The 18115-nt window shown below is 51.3% G+C and overlaps 1 protein-coding gene across 2 annotated transcripts; it reads left to right on the top strand.

Moving 5' to 3' along the window:
- The first annotated feature begins 554 nt into the window (after positions 1-554).
- On the top strand, positions 555-14757 carry UNC5CL (unc-5 family C-terminal like). 2 transcript variants are annotated; one of them, XM_086370658.1, is made up of 9 exons: positions 555-829; positions 5980-6414; positions 6945-7245; positions 7970-8232; positions 8919-9020; positions 9272-9339; positions 10190-10290; positions 10446-10559; positions 12555-14757. In XM_086370658.1, exons 2-9 carry the CDS (start codon positions 6030-6032, stop codon positions 12775-12777), a joined length of 1557 nt encoding a protein of 518 aa, XP_086226784.1. In that variant the 5' UTR covers positions 555-829; positions 5980-6029; the 3' UTR covers positions 12778-14757. The 2 variants fall into 2 exon arrangements, with proteins under 2 accessions (XP_086226784.1, XP_086226785.1); XM_086370659.1 differs by having other exon boundaries at positions 722-824.
- The last annotated feature ends 3358 nt before the right edge of the window (positions 14758-18115 follow it).

The raw sequence follows: 18115 nt of genomic DNA, 5'->3' as shown, positions 1-18115 counted from the left end.
TAGAAAGAGCCCTCGCTAGGGAGCGGATACGGTTGTGCCCCAATGCCACCAGCAACTGTCATATCTGTGCAGGAAGTGGTTAGAACTAGGCATTGTCTAAGCTCAGCAGTAAAGAATCCACCTGCAAAGCAGATGTGAGTTTGATCCCCGGGTTGGTAAGACCCCCCTGGAGAAGGAAATGGCAACCCACTCCAGTATTCTTGCCTGGGAAATCCCATGGACAGAGGAGCCTGGTGGGCTACAGTCCATGGGGTCACAAGAGTTGGGCACGACTCAGCAACTAAGACACTACAAAGCACCCTGGGCAGGCCCACAGTGCCATCACCTGGGGGCTTCTAAGATAGAGAATCCCAGGCCCCACCTTAGACCAATGGGATCAGAACCTGCATTCTAACAAGGTCCCTCAGACGGTTCATGTACACATTACAATTTGAGAAGCCCTGGTTAGGGTTCCTCCTACCTTGCACTGTTGCAGCAGCCACTGACCAGCAGAGGGCAGTCTAGAGAAGCCTCACCTTGTACCCAGGTTGTCTCCCTCTGTCCCTCCCTTCCAGATCTAGACGGTAAGTTCACGGACTTCTAGGATCCTCCCTCACCTCGTCTGGACTTTGCCAGCATACAGGACAGACTCCCCACCCCTCTTTGGGGCGGCCGGGAGGCAGGACTGCCAGGAAGTGGGAAGCGCCAGGCCACTCCTGCCTGAATTCCCCGCCCACCTGCACTTGTCTGCTGGCTTGGTGACTGAGTCTGGCTGACTTCTCTGTTTCTCAGAGAAGGAACTGCTGTTCCTGGACAAGCCGGCAGCCTCTGGGGTCACCTACACGGTAAGGTGAGCACCCCCTGGGGCAGCTGGGGGTGGGCTGAGCATTAAGATGGGGCTACCTGGGGCCCTGGGGAGGGGCCAGGCCAGCTCAGGTGAGGCTGGCAGGTGTGGACACCTGGTGCTGGAGGAGAGAGAAGGAAGGGGCTTGGCAGAGGGCCACAGCCCAGTGGGTGTGAGGACTGGGGGAGGCACTTGGTGAATGCAGCCCATGACTTAGTCTGGGACTCACTATCCTGGTACATGGTTTACGTATAATTGGAGATCTTTCAGCAGTAGACCCAATAAGAAGCAGTGATGTGGGAGAAGGGTTGAGAGTTTCCTTAAAGAATATGAGCAGAACTTTGCAGCAGGAGCCTGGATCCTTGTGCTGGAGGAAGCAACTCCCTAGGGACAGGTGATGGTGCATCCTAAAAGACTCTCATCTTGGGAAAGTGCTACCCAGGATGATCCAGAGTCTGGGGCAGGACATACTGGAGAGCTGGGTACCAAAGGGTCAGCCATGGGGTTGAGAGGGTCCAGTCTGCAGGTACCAGGCTGTTATGCTATATATTCGGGACCCTTTCCCTTCCTGGGGGCAAAGAGAAGGATGGGGTGAGGACCAACGCAGCCTGGAGAGCTGTCAGCCTGGCAGAAAGGGGGCTGAGAGGAGGGAGGAGTTACCTGCTCCAGGCCAGGTAATGAATTGGCTCCTGTGAGAGGCCCTCTAGGTTAGAAGGTAGGACAAGGGGACTCTGCTGCACCACCCAATGGAGTGGAGGGGATTTGGACTCTGGTCTTTGGAGGCCCTGGAAAAGCTGTTGCTATAGAAACAGAGTGAGCCCCTCCTTTCTTTCCCTACAGCTGGCCCATCTCCTACTGCTGGTGCCTCGGTGAGCATCACTTGCTGCGGCACCAAGGATGTGCCTTTAGTTCCTTATGTTTGTTTTTCCTTCTATTTATTTTCATTTCTTTCTCTTTCAACTTCAACTCCTCTAGAAGTGAAAAGGAAGAGACCTCGGGGAAAAAGAAGGGGCAGGGAGAGAAAGGGAGTGTTTCTGGAAGCTCTTGTCATCCTTGCTCATTCTTCCCTTCTGCCTTCAGTTGTAGCTTAATAATCCATCCTCTGCCCTCACTGGGGGAGGAAACTTGGCTTCCTTATCTGGGAAATGAGATAAAAATAACAGCTAGCTCATAAAGCTGCTGTGAGGATCAAATGAGCTGGGCCACGTAGAGCGCCATAATACCCTGGCTCTGTGGATGTTAGCTATTATTATTACAGTTATAATTCCAATTATCTTTACTGCGGAAGGACTGCAAGGATTGAATGGGACGTAAAGGGAAGCCTGTGGCTCTGATCTGCATCTCTGCCAGATTCAGGCATCGCCAGCTCACTTACTCCACTCATGTGCCCTGCCAGGGCCACCGTCTGCAGGTTAGATGTTAAGGCCGAGGGAGCAACGTCATGCCTTCCCTTCTTGTCTATAATTTCAATGAAAACATGGGGGAAATAGATCCTACCCCAGGGCTTCATCCAAGGATACAGAGGAGCTTCAGCCCATGGCCAGGGGGAGCTGGGAAGGGGGCTTAGGTTTCACGGGTCTTGAGAAGGAAGAAAGAAGGTGGGTAAGGGTGGAGCAGGCGCTTAGGGGCACAGCCTCAGGTCGGGGTTAGGGATGTGAAGTGAAAGTGAAAGTTGCTCAGTCTTGTCCAACTCTTTGCAACCCCATGGACTATACAGTCCATGGAATTCTCCAGGCCAGAATACTGGAGTGGGTAGCCTTTGCCTTTTCCAGGGGATCTTCCTAATCCAGAGATTGAACCCAGGTCTCCCACATTGCAGGTGGTTCTTTACCAGCTGAGCCATGAGGTGTGAGTGAGGGAATAATTCACCAGTGCAGATCCTAGTGGATCAACCACAGGGACCCTGGGGACTCAGAAGGAGGATGTGGTGTCTCACAGAACTCAACCTTGGAGTAAATGAATCCCATGCTCTCAGAAGCTCCTTGAGAGCCGAGTAAGATGTCATTGTGTCAGGACAATGCCTGGGCCACAGTGGGTGCTCAGAAATTGCTCATTTGAGTGGAAATCCACACGGAGAGCATGTGATCAAGAATTACTCAGTATGGACTTCCCTGGTGGTCCAGCGGTTAAGTCTCCGAGCTCTCAATGCAGGGGACGCGTATTCGATCCCTGGGACAGGGAACTAAGATACCACATGCTATGCGGAATGGCCAAGAAAAATAAAAAATAAAGTTACTTAGTATGGTGGGAGGATGGTGGTCAGGGAGGGCGAAACAGTCAAGGGCTGGTGAGTGGGGGCTGGCAGGGGGCACTATTAAGCAAGAGTGGTCCAGGTGAGAGAAGGAGCAGAGGGGGACAGCGTGAAGCAGAGGATAGCAGGAACAAAGGCCGAAGCTTAGACTTCACCAGGTGTGCAGAGCCCAGTCTTGCCGAGGGTGGAAATTAAGGGAGGAAGAGGATAAGTCGGAGGAGAAGACCTGGGAAAGAGCTGGCATCTTTTAAAAAAATTATCTGTTTGTTTATTTGGCTGCATCAGGTCTTAGCTGCAGCATGTGCCTCTGTAGTTGGGGCACTCACGCTCTCCAGTTGGGGCACGCAGGCCTAGTGGGCTCAGTGGCATGTGGGATTTTAGTTTCCCCAACCAGGGATCGAACCCAAGCCCCTGCAGTGCAAGGCAGATTCTTAACCACTGGACCACGAGGGAAATCCCAAGAGCTGGTATCTTTAGGGGGACGCTGCCAGACAGAGCAGGCCCCCATCTGACTCTGGGAACCTGGTGGACCTCACCTGGAGACCCTCACTTTGGGTTTTCTTTTTTCTTTCTGCTTCCACTTTTAACTTTTGTTACTCTTGTAGAAAATATATATATATATAATATATCCCTGCGAGTTACCCTCTGACCTTTCTAGCAGAAGGAGGGGCATAAATAAAACACACATATTTGGACAGGGTTTATCATCTATAAGTGATTTTCACATGATCTCATGCCATCCTCATCATCAGTCTGAGAGCCTTTTTTTCACTTTTAATAGTTTTTAAAAAGAATTACAAGATTAATAGAAAGACATGCTTGAATGTGAAAAATTCAAAGACTACAGAAAAAAGGGTTTAAGAAAATAGAAAGTCCTCTTTCACATCTTCCAGCTCCCCCAATTTCTCATCTCTTTCAGTAACAACCAATAGGAATAGTTTGGAGTGTGTCCTCCCAGACTTGTATGTCCAAGGCAGGAATCACTAGAACATGTTGCTGCTGAGTCCTTGAAGTAGACAGAATATCAGTTGCAGTGTGCTGTGAGTGTAAAATACACACGGACTTCAAAGACTTGTAATGAAAAAAGAATGTAAAATATTGCAATAAATTTACATTGATTACCTGTCAACATGATATTATTTTGAATATATTGGGTTACGTAAAATATATTAAAAATTAATTTCTCCTGGCTCTTTTTACTTTATTTAAATGTAGACTGTAGAAAGTGTAAAAGCACATCTGTGGCTCACATTATATTTTTTATTACACAGTTCTGCTCCAGACCTTTCTCTATCACTTATATGCATGCATGCATGCTGTTAAGTCACTTCAGTTGTGTCCGACTCTGTGCAACCCTATAGCCTGTAGCCTGCTACACTCTTCTGTCCATGGGATTCTTCAGGCAAGAACACTGGAGTGGGTTTCCATGCCCTCTTCCAGGGGATCTTCCCAACCCAGGGATCGAACTTGTGTCTCTTATGTCTCTTGCATTGGCAGGCAGGTTCTTTACCACCTGGGAAGCCCATCACTTACATATGCTGCTGCTGCTGCTAAGTCACTTCAGTCGTGTCCATGGCAGCCCACCAGGCTCCCCCATCTCTGGGATTCTCCAGGCAAGAATACTGGAGTCGGTTGCCATTTCCTTCTCCAATGCATGAAAGTGAAAAGTGAAAGGGAAGTCGCTCAGTTGTGTCTGACTCTTTGTGACCCCATGGACTGCAGCCTACCAGGCTCCTCCGTCCATGGGATTTTCCAGGCAAGAGTACCGGAGTGGGGTGCCATTGCCTTCTCCTCACTTACATATGCACACTAATAAATATATACCTACACTTCATCTAGTTTTGCTATCTACATTAATGAGATCAGAGGATGTGTAGCCCTTTGTGACTTCATTTTCTATTAAAAAAATCCTTTTTGCATGTATATGTCTTTTTTGACATGTATACACTGCTCTATTTATTTTTTATTTATTCGTGTATTTATTTCTGGCTGTGCTGGGTCTTCATTGCTGTGCTTGGGCTTTCGCTAGTTGTGGAGCCCGGGAGATGCTCCAGCTGCTGTGCACAGGCTTCTCATTGCAGTGGCTTCTCTGGTTTCTGAGCACAGGCTGTAGGTGCACGGGCTTCAGTGGTTGTGGTGCAAGGGCTCATTCGTTGCAGCTGAGGGCTCTAGAGCTTGAGCTCAGGATCTTCTTGGATCAGGGATCAAACTCATGTCCCCTGCATTGGCAGGCAGATTCTTACCCACTGTGCCACCAGCAAAGTCCTTGCTTTTCTATTTTAAGACTTTCCTCCATCGGCCCATGGGCTTCCCTGGTGGCTCAGAGGGTAAAGCATCTGCCTGCAATGCAGGATACCTGGGTTTGATCCCTGAGTCAGGAAGATCCCCTGGAGAAGGAAATGGCACCCCACTCCAGCACTCTTGCCTGGAAAATCTCATGGACAGATAAGCCTGGTCGACTACAGTCCATGGGATTCCAAAGAGTCGGACACGACTGAGCAACTTCACTTTCTTTCTTTCACTTTCTGTCGGCCCACGGAGATCAAGGGCTCTATTTAGACAGAGGTAGGGTACATTAAACAATAGGACAAGCTCACTCAGGCAGTGACCAAGGTGGCATGTGAACTCACAACTCCTAACTCCAAACCCAAGGTCTTTCTGTCTAGTGAGAGGTGAAATTAATTAGGTCATGGGGAGTCACGGCAGGTTCTTGAGGGAGAGAGAGGGAAAGAGAGAGACAGAGGGAGGGAGGGAGAGATAGGTGAAGTTCTGTTTAGGAAATTGATCTGACCGGGGTGCGTGGGGTATGCTGGGATGAAGACAGTTTGCTCCCTCCTCACTGCAGTCACTTAGAAGCCAGGTCTTAGCCTCCGACGGCTCACCTGACACTGACTCTCTCTCCCAGGCCCTTGGCCTCGGGTGCAGGGCAACCGGCAGCATCAAGCGACCAGGCGGATGTGCTCCTATGAGAGTTCCTTCCAGCCCGCCCAGTTCCTACTGCTGGTGGGGGTTCCGCTGGCGAGCGCAGTGCTCCTGGTCCAGTGCCTTCGATGGCGCTGTCCTCGCCGGCTGCTGGGTTCCTGCTGGAAGCTGGAGAGCCAAGAGGAGCCAGCGCCCCCTCCCACTCCCCTACCGGAAGATGAGTCCTCCAGGGCAGGCCTGCCAGCCACGCTGCAGGAGGTGGCCACCTTCTATCAGGAACTGCACACACCCACCCAAGGCCAGACCGTCATCCGGCAGCTGATGCACAAACTGTTGGTGTTTTCCGCTCGAGAGGTGGACCACCGCGGCGGCTGCCTGATGCTCCAGGATACGGGCATTTCCCTGCTCATCCCGCCAGGTAACAGCACCCAGCTCCCTTCTCAGCCTACAGCTGTTCATGTTACGTATTAGACAGGGGCGCCAACCCCGAGAGAGCGCCATTCAGGTATACCTTCATAATTTTGAAAATTGTATGTTTCGTGTACGTCTTTCTTGACTCCAAAGATGGATATACGACACATTTTTATGACAGTTTCGTGGCAGGTGGAGGCAAAGGGCCTTGTTCTAATGAACAGTCTGTTACGACAGTTCTCCCCAAAAGGGAAGTAAAGTGTCTGGAGGAAGAGCCTCCAGACACTTGCAAATTCACACAAAGGCCTGAGTGAGCTCGCAGCATCCCTCAGAGGAGGGGGACGACTTGCTCGCGGTTCCATCCCAAGTCAGTCACCACCCTCTTGTTCTCCTCCACACTGCCCCCCACCCCATGTGCCCTGCGGTGCCCCCTCTCCTGGGCTCCCGGCCCACCTCCTCTCCCTTTCTGGCTGGACCTCCTCTGCAGCAGGGGTGTGCCTGCCTGCCAGGCCCCCCTCAGCTCTCCGTCCTCCCCAGGTGCTGTGTCCATGGGCCGCCAGGAGCGGGTGTCGTTGACCCTGGTGTGGGACCTGACGGATGCCCCCTCGCTGTCCCGGGCTCAGGGACTGGTGAGCCCCGTGGTGGCGTGTGGCCCCCACGGGGCCTCCTTCCTGAAGCCCTGCACCCTCACCTTCAAGCACTGTGCCCAGCAGCCCAGCCAGGCCCGCGCCTACAGCAGCAACACTGCCCTGCTGGACGCCAAGGCCTGGAAGCCGCTGGGGCGGCCGGGGGACCACACCTCCCGGGATGAATGTCGCATCCACCTCTCCCACTTCAGGTGGGTGCCCGCCCGTGGGCCTGGACTTCCCGCCCCCCTCTCTCTGCCTGCCTTGTCCTCACCTCTCTGCGGGGACTGCCTCTTATTCTGTCCAAGCTGGCCTGCAAAGCCCGTATCCCCCATCCTTCCCCACTTCCTCTGTCCCAGTGCCTATGGCTGCTTATCTTGCTCCCACCCCATCCAGGACTGTGCATCCCCCCATGGTCCCTCTGTCTGTCTAGAAAGTCTGGCTCAGCCCCAGTCGTCTGTCTAGAGGGGCCTGTCCCATCTTCACCTCTGTCTCTAAAATTGTCTGTCCCTTCCCTGTGCCCTGGCTCAGGACTGTCTCCCCGCTGTCTAGGGCATGTTGCCCCGCTCCAGTTCTCTAAGATTCCACCCCATGTCATGTCTGTCCTTAGCTCTGTCCTTCTAGGATCTTAGATCCTCTGCCTCCCAGTCTCCTTGCCACCCATGACCAGAGCAGGGCCATGCATGGTGGCCCGAAGCTCAGCTTCCATCTTTCCTACACTGACACAGTGACAGTCACTGACATGACTCACATTCCGTCCCTCTAGCCAACCCCTCCACCCTAGTTCTTCCCTACATGGCCTGGAATGTTCTCCTTTCCTCTCCGGAGGCCCCCACAGAGGCCCCTGGTGTGGTGGGAACCGGGTGGCAGGTGGGCTGGTGTCCCGGCCTCCCCGGTCCCATCGCACGTGGTCCCTGCCACCGTCTCTCTCTGCAGCCTCTACACCTGTGTGCTGGAGGCGCCGGTGGGCCGGGAAGCCCGAAAGTGGCTGCAGCTGGCCCTGTTCTGCTCGCCGCTGGCCCCGGGGCAGTCCCACCTGCAGCTGCGTGTCTACTTCCTCAACAACACGCCCTGTGCCCTGCAGTGGGCCGTGACCAATGAGCAGCCACACGGTGGACGCCTGCGCGGGCCCTGCCAGCTCTTTGACTTCACCGGGGCCCGAGGGGACCAGTGCCTGAAACTCAAATACATCTCAGAGGGTGAGGGACGCCGGGCCGGGGGACAGGGCATCTGGGAGCCCCATGGAGGGAGGGGTCTGGACCTTCTCTGAGGTGGAAATCTGGGTACCTCAAGTTTCTTTTTGAGACTTCTGGGCATGCAGCAGCCTTGGGGGGCCGGAGTGGGGTTTGCTTCTGGCTCCTCCTGCTGCCTCCTGGAGCCCCAGGCTTTGCTCAATACCTCCCTCTGCAGCACTCAGCCCTGGTCCCTCCGTGGGAGGGCAGATGATGCTAGTGGGCAGCGGGAGAAGATGTGTTGCCTCCACAGGGGCAGGGAGGGATGAGAAGGCTTCTATGGTCCTGCCTGGTTGAAGCCCACGTCAGAGGAGGAGGCCCAGTCTTTTCCACCTTCATTCCTTTGTGCGTTGGCTGCAGGAATTGTCCATGGGGCCAAGGGTGTGGTTGTGTGGGTGTGGACAGGGTGCGCAATGGTGCTGCTTCTAGAGGATGGGAGGGTGTGGGTTGGATGAGAAGGTGGAGGGGCGGAGGGGTGGGTCTGTGTGCTGGTAGAAGGAAGACCACTCACAGGGTCCCCGCCCAGGCCCTGGGACCCGCCACCGACTGAGTCACCCTCCAGCCTTTGCTCCTGCCCTGCCCCTCCCCTCGGCTCCTGCCCTTACCTCCCCTTAAACGAAGGTCACCCTTCTGAGGCCCTTTCCTCTCTGCAGGTTGGGAGAACGTGGACGACAGCAGCTGTCAGCTCGTGCCACATCTGCACATCTGGCACGGGAAGTGCCCCTTCCGCTCCTTCTGCTTCCGCAGAAAAGCAGGTAGCCCGGGAGCCCTGTGTCCCCCTCCTTCCCTCCCCTCTCCCCTCCTGGTCACCCTGGAGCCCTGCAGCGCTTCATTCGGCCACGCGTGCAGAGATAGGGCCACAGCAGATCTTCGCAGAGAGAAAGATGGGGTGGCCGGCACAGCTGCTTCCGAGTTCCAAAGTCTTGCTGTGGAAGTCTATTTTGCTGTCCTGCTCTCCTCTTCTGGGCCTGTTCCTCCCTCACCTGCTACGTCTCCTTTTTTGTAGCCAAAGACAACGAGGACTGCTCTGCGCTGACCAATGAGATCATCGTCACGATGCACACCTTCCAGGATGTGGGTTGGAGCGGAGGGACTGAGGAAGGGCAGGGCTGGGGGAGTGGCGGACGAGGTAGGCCAGGGTCTAGTGTGCAGCAAGTATGGCTGTGATCACACAGTCAAGAGGTAAAGAGGGCATTCTTCCAGGGGCAGAGACTGTCTGGCCTCCAAGTGACGCTCCATCTTTGACTCTCCTGTCCATCCATGGGTGAATCCTGCCAGAGGGTAAAAGAACCAGACCCTACATGAACCCTGTGGGGGTTTCTTTCAACCTGGAGGAACTTGGGCATCAGAGAGAAGTGCTTCCTTTCTGGACAGATTGTCTGCATCTGGGAGACAGTGCTGTGTATCTTCAGGTGGAGAGTGACCCAGGAGGAAGAGGGGCTTGAGTAGGTGGGATGGAAATGAGAGATCCCGGCCTCCTGCGGGAAGACACGAAGAAATCAGGGGAATCTGTGGGAAACCATGTGGCATCTTATTGGAGACTAGGCAGATACCCCTCAAGGTATCCTTCGGGAAGGAGGAACCAAGGAGAAGAGCAATGGAGGAAGGGGCACATATGCCTGAGCTCAGCATTTCTATTGTTAGATGACCTCCCCTGCTCTTGACCCCACTCAGCACTTCTCCTGGTGCCCTAGGATGTACCTCGTTTGGTCTTCATGTCCCAGGTCCCAAAGAGCTCAGTCAGCAAACTCAAGGCCGAGGGCTCTGGGGTCGGGGAAGCAGAGGGTAGAGGGTGTTGGTTAGGGTGGGGCTGTGTCTCCTGGCTGAAGCAGAGATGGGAGCAATGGAGGTGGGTGCCCTGGCTTTTTGCTCAAGGGACGTCTCATGATCCCTAAGTGTGTTCCCTGCCCCTCTGTTGGCTCAGGGCTTGGAGACCAAGTACATGGAAATCCTCAGGTTCCAGGCATCGGAGGAGGAATCCTGGGCAGCCCCACCCCCAGTCACCCAGCCACCCCCCTGCAATAGGTGAGGTGGGGATTGCTTGGGCTGCTGTAGGGGGTGCGGGATGTTTGGGATTGCTGTTCCTGGGCTTGCAGGGTGAGCACGACATTGAGGTGTCTGTGGAGCCAGGCTGGGCCTTTTGATTCTCCCCTTCAAGGACACCCTTTCCTCTACCTCAGGCTGCCCCCAGAGCTCTTTGAGCAGCTGCAGATGTTATTGGAGCCAAACAGCATCACTGGCAATGACTGGCGGCGACTGGCCTCCCACCTGGGGCTCTGCGGTATGAAAATCCGGTAAGAGGGATAAGGTCTGCACGTGGGAGCAGAGGGTGGACTGGTGGGGGGTTCTCAGGACCCCTTGGAGACTGGACCATTCACATAAGAGTGACTTAAAAGTCAGAGAATGGCTACTCCCCACCCTACTTCCCAGAAGAGAATTGATTTCATTGGCAATGATCTCACTGGTTTGGGTCCAGCACTCCTTGTTGTCATGGCTTCAAAGAGAAGAGGACATGACAGGTGAGAGAGGAAAAAGCCAGGGGAGAGGACCAGGGGAAGTCAAAGGGACTCCATAGGAAGGTTCTGGACATCTTTCTGTTTATCACTGTATTATTGGTACCTAGAGCGATGCCTGGTTCATGGCCAGTGTTCAGTACATAAATATTGTCTCAGTAAATATTTAACAATGAATCAGTTCACATGTAAGTCACTGGTACATACTGAGTGCTTGACATGCTGTGCCCTGTGGGGCAGAATGGAAGACTACAGGATAATGTGTGTAAAGCCTGTAGCTGAGTGCATGGCACACGTTAATTTAATAAACATTGGCAAAACAGGCAGTGCAGCTATGGTCTCTGTGAAGAGAGATGAGTAGACCAATTCTGAGCTGAGTCCAGCACTCAGATGATGACAACAGTGGTCAAAGACCGCACCCAGGAGATGGGATGAGAGCTGGATCCTTAAAACAAGGTAGATTTAAAAATCACCCACTTAAAAGACTTCCCTGGTGGTTCAGTGGTTAAGACTCTGTGCTTCCACTGCAGGGGGTGTGGGTTCAACCCCTGGCTAGGGAATTAAGATTCTGCATGCCATAGAGTGTGGCATAAATAAATAAATAAAAATTCTCCCTCAAAAGCAAAAAAATAAAACCACTCTTTTATTAAACATTTATCAAGTACCTACTAAGTCCTGGAAAAGCTATACTAAGCATTGGGATACAGAATGAATAAAATATGGTCCCAACACCAGGGAGGTCACTCTATACTAAGGGATACAGAGAGCTTAAAAAAATCAAGGTATGTGTTCCTTTGACATTATTTTTATGTACCCAATATTGTGAGGCAAGTTGAAAACAGGTATGAAATGGCTAAAGAGAATAATGAAGACTTAGGTCAATTACAGTTGACCTGCACAATGTAGAGGTTAGAGGGGTGACCCTCCATGCAGTTGAAATCCTAGTGTAACATACAGCTCCCCTCCACGTCCACAGTTCAGCCTCCACAGATCCAACCAGGGACCATGTAGTACTGTAATATTTACTGTTGGAAAAAATCTGCATGTAAGTGGACTCACACAGCTCAAAGCGGTGATGTTCGAGAGTCAACTAAATATCTCAATTACATAAAAAAGAATAATAAAGCTGGACTAAGGGGTGCAGAATGGTCTCCTCCACCTGAGGTGGGAACAAGGGCTTCAGGTGGTAGGGAAGTAGGGGATCAACTTGGGGAGGGGGGCAGAGGGTCAACTGCAGATCTGATATGCTTAAGGTGGGAAGGAAGGTTCAGGATGGGAGCCGGAGAAAAGGTCAGAAAAACAGGGCAAGGCCAAATGGTGGGTGGGCAGGGAAGTCAGGAGAGTGGGCTTGGTTAGCCGGTGAAAGAGACTCTGGAGGGGTTTTTGAGCAGGGGAGGGCCATGGGTAGGAGGAACTATTTGCCTGGTGGTGGGCAGGATGTGGCCTGGGAGAGATGGAGGGTGGGGAGTGTTCGCGGTGGGGGTAGGGCGCAGAGAAGGCAAACACAGAACATTGCAGCTGGATATTCTCAGAGGTCTTCTCATCCAAGCCCTGGTGTGAGAAAAGAGGAGGCTGAAGCCTAGAGAGGAGCAGACTTTGAGCCAGTGCAATCTCAGATGTGACCCAGGCAATCTCTGATTTCAAAGTCCTGGGTCCTCCCACCACCTAGAGTGCCCTGAAAGAAGGCATGATGAGGGCCAGAGCTGGGGGGAGGTGGGTGGTGATCTCAACGCAGGGCCCCCTCCCTCCTCTCACCCTGGCCCCGCTCCCGGCCAGGTTCATGTCCTGTCAGCGCAGCCCCGCGGCAGCCATCCTGGAGCTATTTGAGGAGCAGAATGGCAGCCTCCAGGAGCTGCACTACCTCATGACCCTCATGGAGCGGCTGGACTGCGCCTCCGTTATCCAGAACTACCTGAACGGGACGCAAAGCGGCAGCCCACCCCGGCTGCGCGCTGGCGCCCAGGAGAACCAGGGCCTGGAGCTGGACGAGAAGCTCTGAGCGCCCCGTTACGGCGCAGGGTGCGGCTCTGTCCCCCGGGAGGCCGTGGATGATGTGCCCCGACACCCAGGAAGAAAAACAGCTGCTCTTCCTGGCTGGACCCACCGACCTCATCAGGACCCTCGGGTGGGTCCCCCGGGGCCACAGCGAGGCCGGACGCCACTGTGAGCCCGCGCCTTTCGGGACCGCCCTTCCGGCCCGCTTCGTCCTGTGTGCAGAGCCCTTCCTGGCCGGCAGGGGGCGCAGGAGCCCAGGAGATGGCCCCAGCTTGGCTGGCCTCGGGGAAGCTGTTTAATAGACCAGTGCACTGTTAAGACTGCCCTGTTGGCACTCCTTGGGGACTGGTTAGTCCGCAGAGTATTCGCCGAGCACTTACGTGATACTCAGCATTGGACTGGGTATCATGGGAACTCCTGGAATAAATGAAGTCGGGTTTGGACCCTTGCAAAACCCCTCTGGGAAAGATTGAAGACCAGGAGAAGGGGACGACAGAGGATGAGATAGTTGGATGGCATCACCCACTCAATGGGCATGAGTTTGGGTAAACTCCGGGAGCTGGTGATGGACAGGGGGGCCTGGCATATTACAGTCCATGAGGTCCCAAAGAGTTGGACACGACTGAGCAGCTGAACTGAACTGAACTGAACTGAAACCCCTCTTGGGGGAACCAAAATGCCCTCGTAGGAGCTGAGGGCAAACGCTTGCCCTGTGGTTAGGGATATGAATGTCATATGAACTGTACCAGCATAAGGAGTTGGGAAGGGAGGGGGCCAGTATGGGCTGGAGCAGTGAGAAAGCCTTGTGGAGGATGTTGCAGAGATGGTTTGCAGAGTGGTTCAGAGACCTTCAGGTGGAGAAAGGCAGGGATGTGACTGGACTTACAGTAGGAGCCTAGCCTAATGCACGTGGGGTGCTGAGGCATCAAGGAGCCCAGCCCGGTGAGTGTGAGGCGAGGGCAGAACCAGAGTTCAAGGCCACATCTAGAGATGGGCAGTCACAGCAGCTGATCCACCTGTCTCCCCTGACTTCCTTTGTCTCTACCCTCTCATTCTTGCCTCGTCTTCCTCTCTCTCTGCCATCATCTCTGCCATGAAACATTAAAGCTGGAAAGAAACTTTCAAGATTATTATTGTTGCCCAACCTTTTAATCTCTTTATCTCGAACTGTGTGCATTTTAAGTCTCTCTGACCTCATTTTGCTGTTGCTGGCCCCTGCAGTGGCTCCATCCCTGAATCTCTTGGTCACTGCTTGTCTGAGCATCTTTTTGTTTCTGCCTAGTTACTGCACTTGCCCTTGTGTGTTTCTTTTTCTCTCTGAAACCCTCAGTCATTCCTCTCAGGCAAGTGTCTTGAGACCATGGTTAAGTATCAAGGCTACTGAAAGGCCCCTAACACCAGACTGCCCTAGGAATGGATGGGTGGGGGTTTTATCTTGCGAAAGAAGAAAGCGTTAGTCACTCGGTTGTATCTGGCTCTTTGAAACTCTATGGACTGTAGCTCCCCAGGCTCCTCTGTCCATGGAACTCTCCACACCAGAATACTGGAATGGGTGCCATTCTCTTCTCCAGGGGATCTTCCAGACGCAGGGATCAAACCCAGGTCTTCCACATTGCAGTTGGATTTATCACTGTCTGAGCCACCAGGGAAGTCCTTTATTGTGTGAGTCAGGATCCAGTTTAGGGTCAGGAGAGAGAGGATAGGGATTAAAGAACATCCCATTTAGTAAACTATTTATTCAGCACCTACTGTGTGTTAGACACTGTATAGAAAATAAATCAGTAGGCTGGGTCCTGAAAGGAGAACAAAGGATTTGACTCTATTCAAGCAATTCTTTGGTTGGCAAATAGGTGCTGTTAAATTTTTCAAAAGCAGGCAAATGATCTCTCTGGCAACACTAACAATTTGCTTCTGTATTTAATTAAAAAATACTACAGCTTTTTCTATGATGAACAATATTGTATAATAAAATATGAAAATTGCCTTTCTTTGTTACTAACTGTATTTTGCTTAGATTGGTAAATTCAGATGTGGATAGAAATGATTTTACATGGTAAAGCTGTACCAATGGGAGCAGACTGGAGAGAAGTGTTTTGTAGATTGTACTGCTAGATGAATGTCGTCTGGGTCCGGAATGGTAGATAGGGAGGTTCGCTTTCCGTTCTGTTAGAAGATGCCTTCAGGTTGGGACTCTCCCACTGCCTACCACCCCACCGCCTCCCTCCTCCCCTAACCCCATCCATCCGGTTAGTCCTCCTACCCCATTGGGGGATGCCAGCTACTCTAGGCTGGTGCCTTGGCCTTCTCTGTCTTCATTTGGCTCAGGATTGACTAAGAGCGTCTTTCTCACACGGAGTCTGGTGCCCTTTCCCCCTCATCTCCTTTCGTTTCTTCCTAGTTTTCTACACCAGCCGAAGGCATCTTTGTCTTGTGTTACTCCCTACCCTGGAACAAATCACTTTAGGGGTTGTAGGTCTTGTGGAATTGTGAATAAAGGCCATGAGGGATGTGGGGGAGGGTGGTTCTAGGATGGGGGAGACTGCCTTCTGGCCTCAGCCTTAATCCTTCAGGATGGGCTCACAGTGCTGGGAAATGGAGTCTTGGAAATCTTGAAGTAGGTGGCAAGCTGCCTGATGCCTGTAGGGTGGATCTTTCCTTTCTCAAATCAAACCCAGTTGGCACATATTTACCAATACCTAAAGCCAAGAGAAGGCATGTTCCGATGGCATTGGGACACTTAGCAGTTCTAGTGCTAATTAGCTTGGCTCTTCCCTCTCTGGCTTCAGTCTCTGCACTGGGATGAAGCAACCATATTCAAGGCTCTCCAAGGGCCTCTTTGGGTTTTATGGTCCTGTGCAGAGATGGCACACTGGAGACCCAGGGAATATCCACTTGGGGATTCTTCTTTGTGTATTGCCTTTAAGTAGAGCAATTGGTCACTACTTGTGGCCTTACCTCTGGCCCTTTCCCGGTAGGTTACCTCTGGTCTCTAAAAATACCAAATATGTGACTTCTCTTATGCATGTTGTAGAAGCCCATGCCTGAACTTTCACCTGTTAGGTTAAGAGTCAGGAGGGGAATGAACTAAAGGTCACGTCCACGTCTGCAGGGTTAGAGGCTGCAGTGCCCAGAAGTAACACGCATCGTTGGCTCCCTGTCTGCCTGCAGAATGACATTCATGCGAAGGTCAGATTCAAGATGCCCCTCAGAATACTGTGAAAGCCACATACTGTGAAGCCTACATTTCCTAGTAGTCATATCAAAAAAGGTAAAAAGAAACTGATGAAGTCAGGTTTGAATAATATATTTCGTTAAACCTGGGCTTCCCTGGTAGCTCAGATAAAGAATATGACTGCAATGCAGGACACCTGGATTCAATCCCTGGGTTGGGAAGATCACCGGGAAAAGGGAATGGCAACTACTTGAGTATTCTTGCCTGGAGAATCCTATGGGCAGAGGAACCTGGTGGGCTATAGTCCATGGGGTCACAAAGAGTCAGACACAACTGAGTGACTTTCACTTCACTTCATTTAACCTAATATATCTAGGATAGTATAATTTCCATGTGTAATCAATATAAAAATTATTAATAGAATATTTTACATTTTTGTTTCACAAAGTATTTGGAAACTGGTATGTATTTTATATAAAATGTGCTAAATTTTCATTGGAAATATATGATCTGTATTTCAGTTCAGTTCAGTTGCTCAGTCGTGTCCAACTCTTTGCGACCCCATGAATTGGAAGCACGCCAGGCCTCCCTGTCCATCACCAACTCCCGGAGTTCACCCAAACTCATGTCCATCAAGTCGGTGATGCCATCCAACCATCTCATCTTCTGTTGTCTCCTTCTCCTCTTGCCCTCAATCCCTCCCAGAATCCGAGTCTTTTCCAATGAGTCAACTCTTTGCATGAGGTGACCAAAGTATTGGAGTTTCAGCTTTAGCATCAGTCCTTCTGATGAACACCCAGGACTGATCTCCTTTTGAATGGACTGGTTGGATCTCCTTGCAGTCCAAGGGACTCTCAAGAGTCTTCTCCAACACCACAGTTCAAAAGCATCAATTCTTCGGCACTCAGCTTTCTTCACAGTCCAACTCTCACATCCATACATGACCACTGGAAAAACCATAACCTTGACTAGATGGACCTTTGTTGGCAAAGTAATGTCTCTGCTTTTGAATATGCTGTCTAGGTTGGTCATAACTTTCCTTCCAAGGAGTAAGTGTCTTTTAACTTCATGGCTGCAATCACCATCTGCAGTGATTTTGGAGCCCCCCAAAATAAAGTCTGACACTGTTTCCACTGTTTCCCCATCTATTTCCCATGAAGTGATGGGACTAGATGTCATGATGTTAGTTTTCTGAATGTTGAGCTTTAAGCCAACTTTTTCACTCTCCACTTTCACTTTCATCAAGAGGCTTTTGAGTTCCTCTTCACTTTCTGCCATAAGGGTGGTGTCATCTGCATATCTGAGGTTATTGATATTTCTCCCGGCAATCTTGATTCCAGCTTGTGCTTCCTCCAGCCCAGCGTTTCTCATGATGTACTCTGCATATAAGTTAAATAAGCAGGGTGACAATATACAGCCTTGACGTACTACTTTTCCTATTTGGAACCAGTCTGTTGTTCCTTGTCCAGTTCTAACTGTTGCTTCCTGACCTGCATATAGGTTTCTCAAGAGGCAGGTCTGTATTTAGCTTTCATAAAATTGCAGCTGAAAAAGTACATTTACATACGCAAGTTAAGTGAGCTGAAAGTTTTCCAAAAATGAAATGAAGTGTGAACTAAAAATTTTTAAACAATTAAAATAAAATGAAAATTCAGTTCCTCAGGGGCACTATCCAGATTTTTTTTTAAATTTTATTTTATTTTTAAACTTTACATAATTGTATTAGTTTTGCCAAATATCAAAATGAATCTGCCACCGGTATACATGTGTTCCCCATCCTGAACCCTCCTCCCTCCTCCCTCCCCATACCATCCCTCTGGGTCGTCCCAGTGCTCTAGCCCCAAGCATCCAGTATCGTGCATTGAACCTGGACTGGCAACTCGTTTCATACATGATATTTTACATGTTTCAATGCCGTTCTCCCAAATCTTCCCACCCTCTCCCTCTCCCATAGAGTCCATAAGACTGTTCTATACATCAGTGTCTCTTTTGCTGTCTCGTACACAGGGTTATTGTTACCATCTTTCTAAATTCCATATATATGCGTTAGTATACTGTATTGGTGTTTTCCCTTCTGGCTTACTTCACTCTGTATAATAGGCTCCAGTTTCATCCACCTCATTAGAACTGATTCAAATGAATTCTTTTTAATGGCTGAGTAATACTCCAT

Source organism: Bos grunniens, chromosome 23, assembly GCF_055505025.1.
Source record: "Bos grunniens cultivar Pamir isolate PY7600 chromosome 23, Bosgru_T2T1.0, whole genome shotgun sequence".
NCBI lineage: Eukaryota > Metazoa > Chordata > Mammalia > Artiodactyla > Bovidae > Bos > Bos grunniens.
Note: the sequence above shows the minus strand (reverse complement) of the source record. Positions and strands in the feature narration are given on the sequence as shown.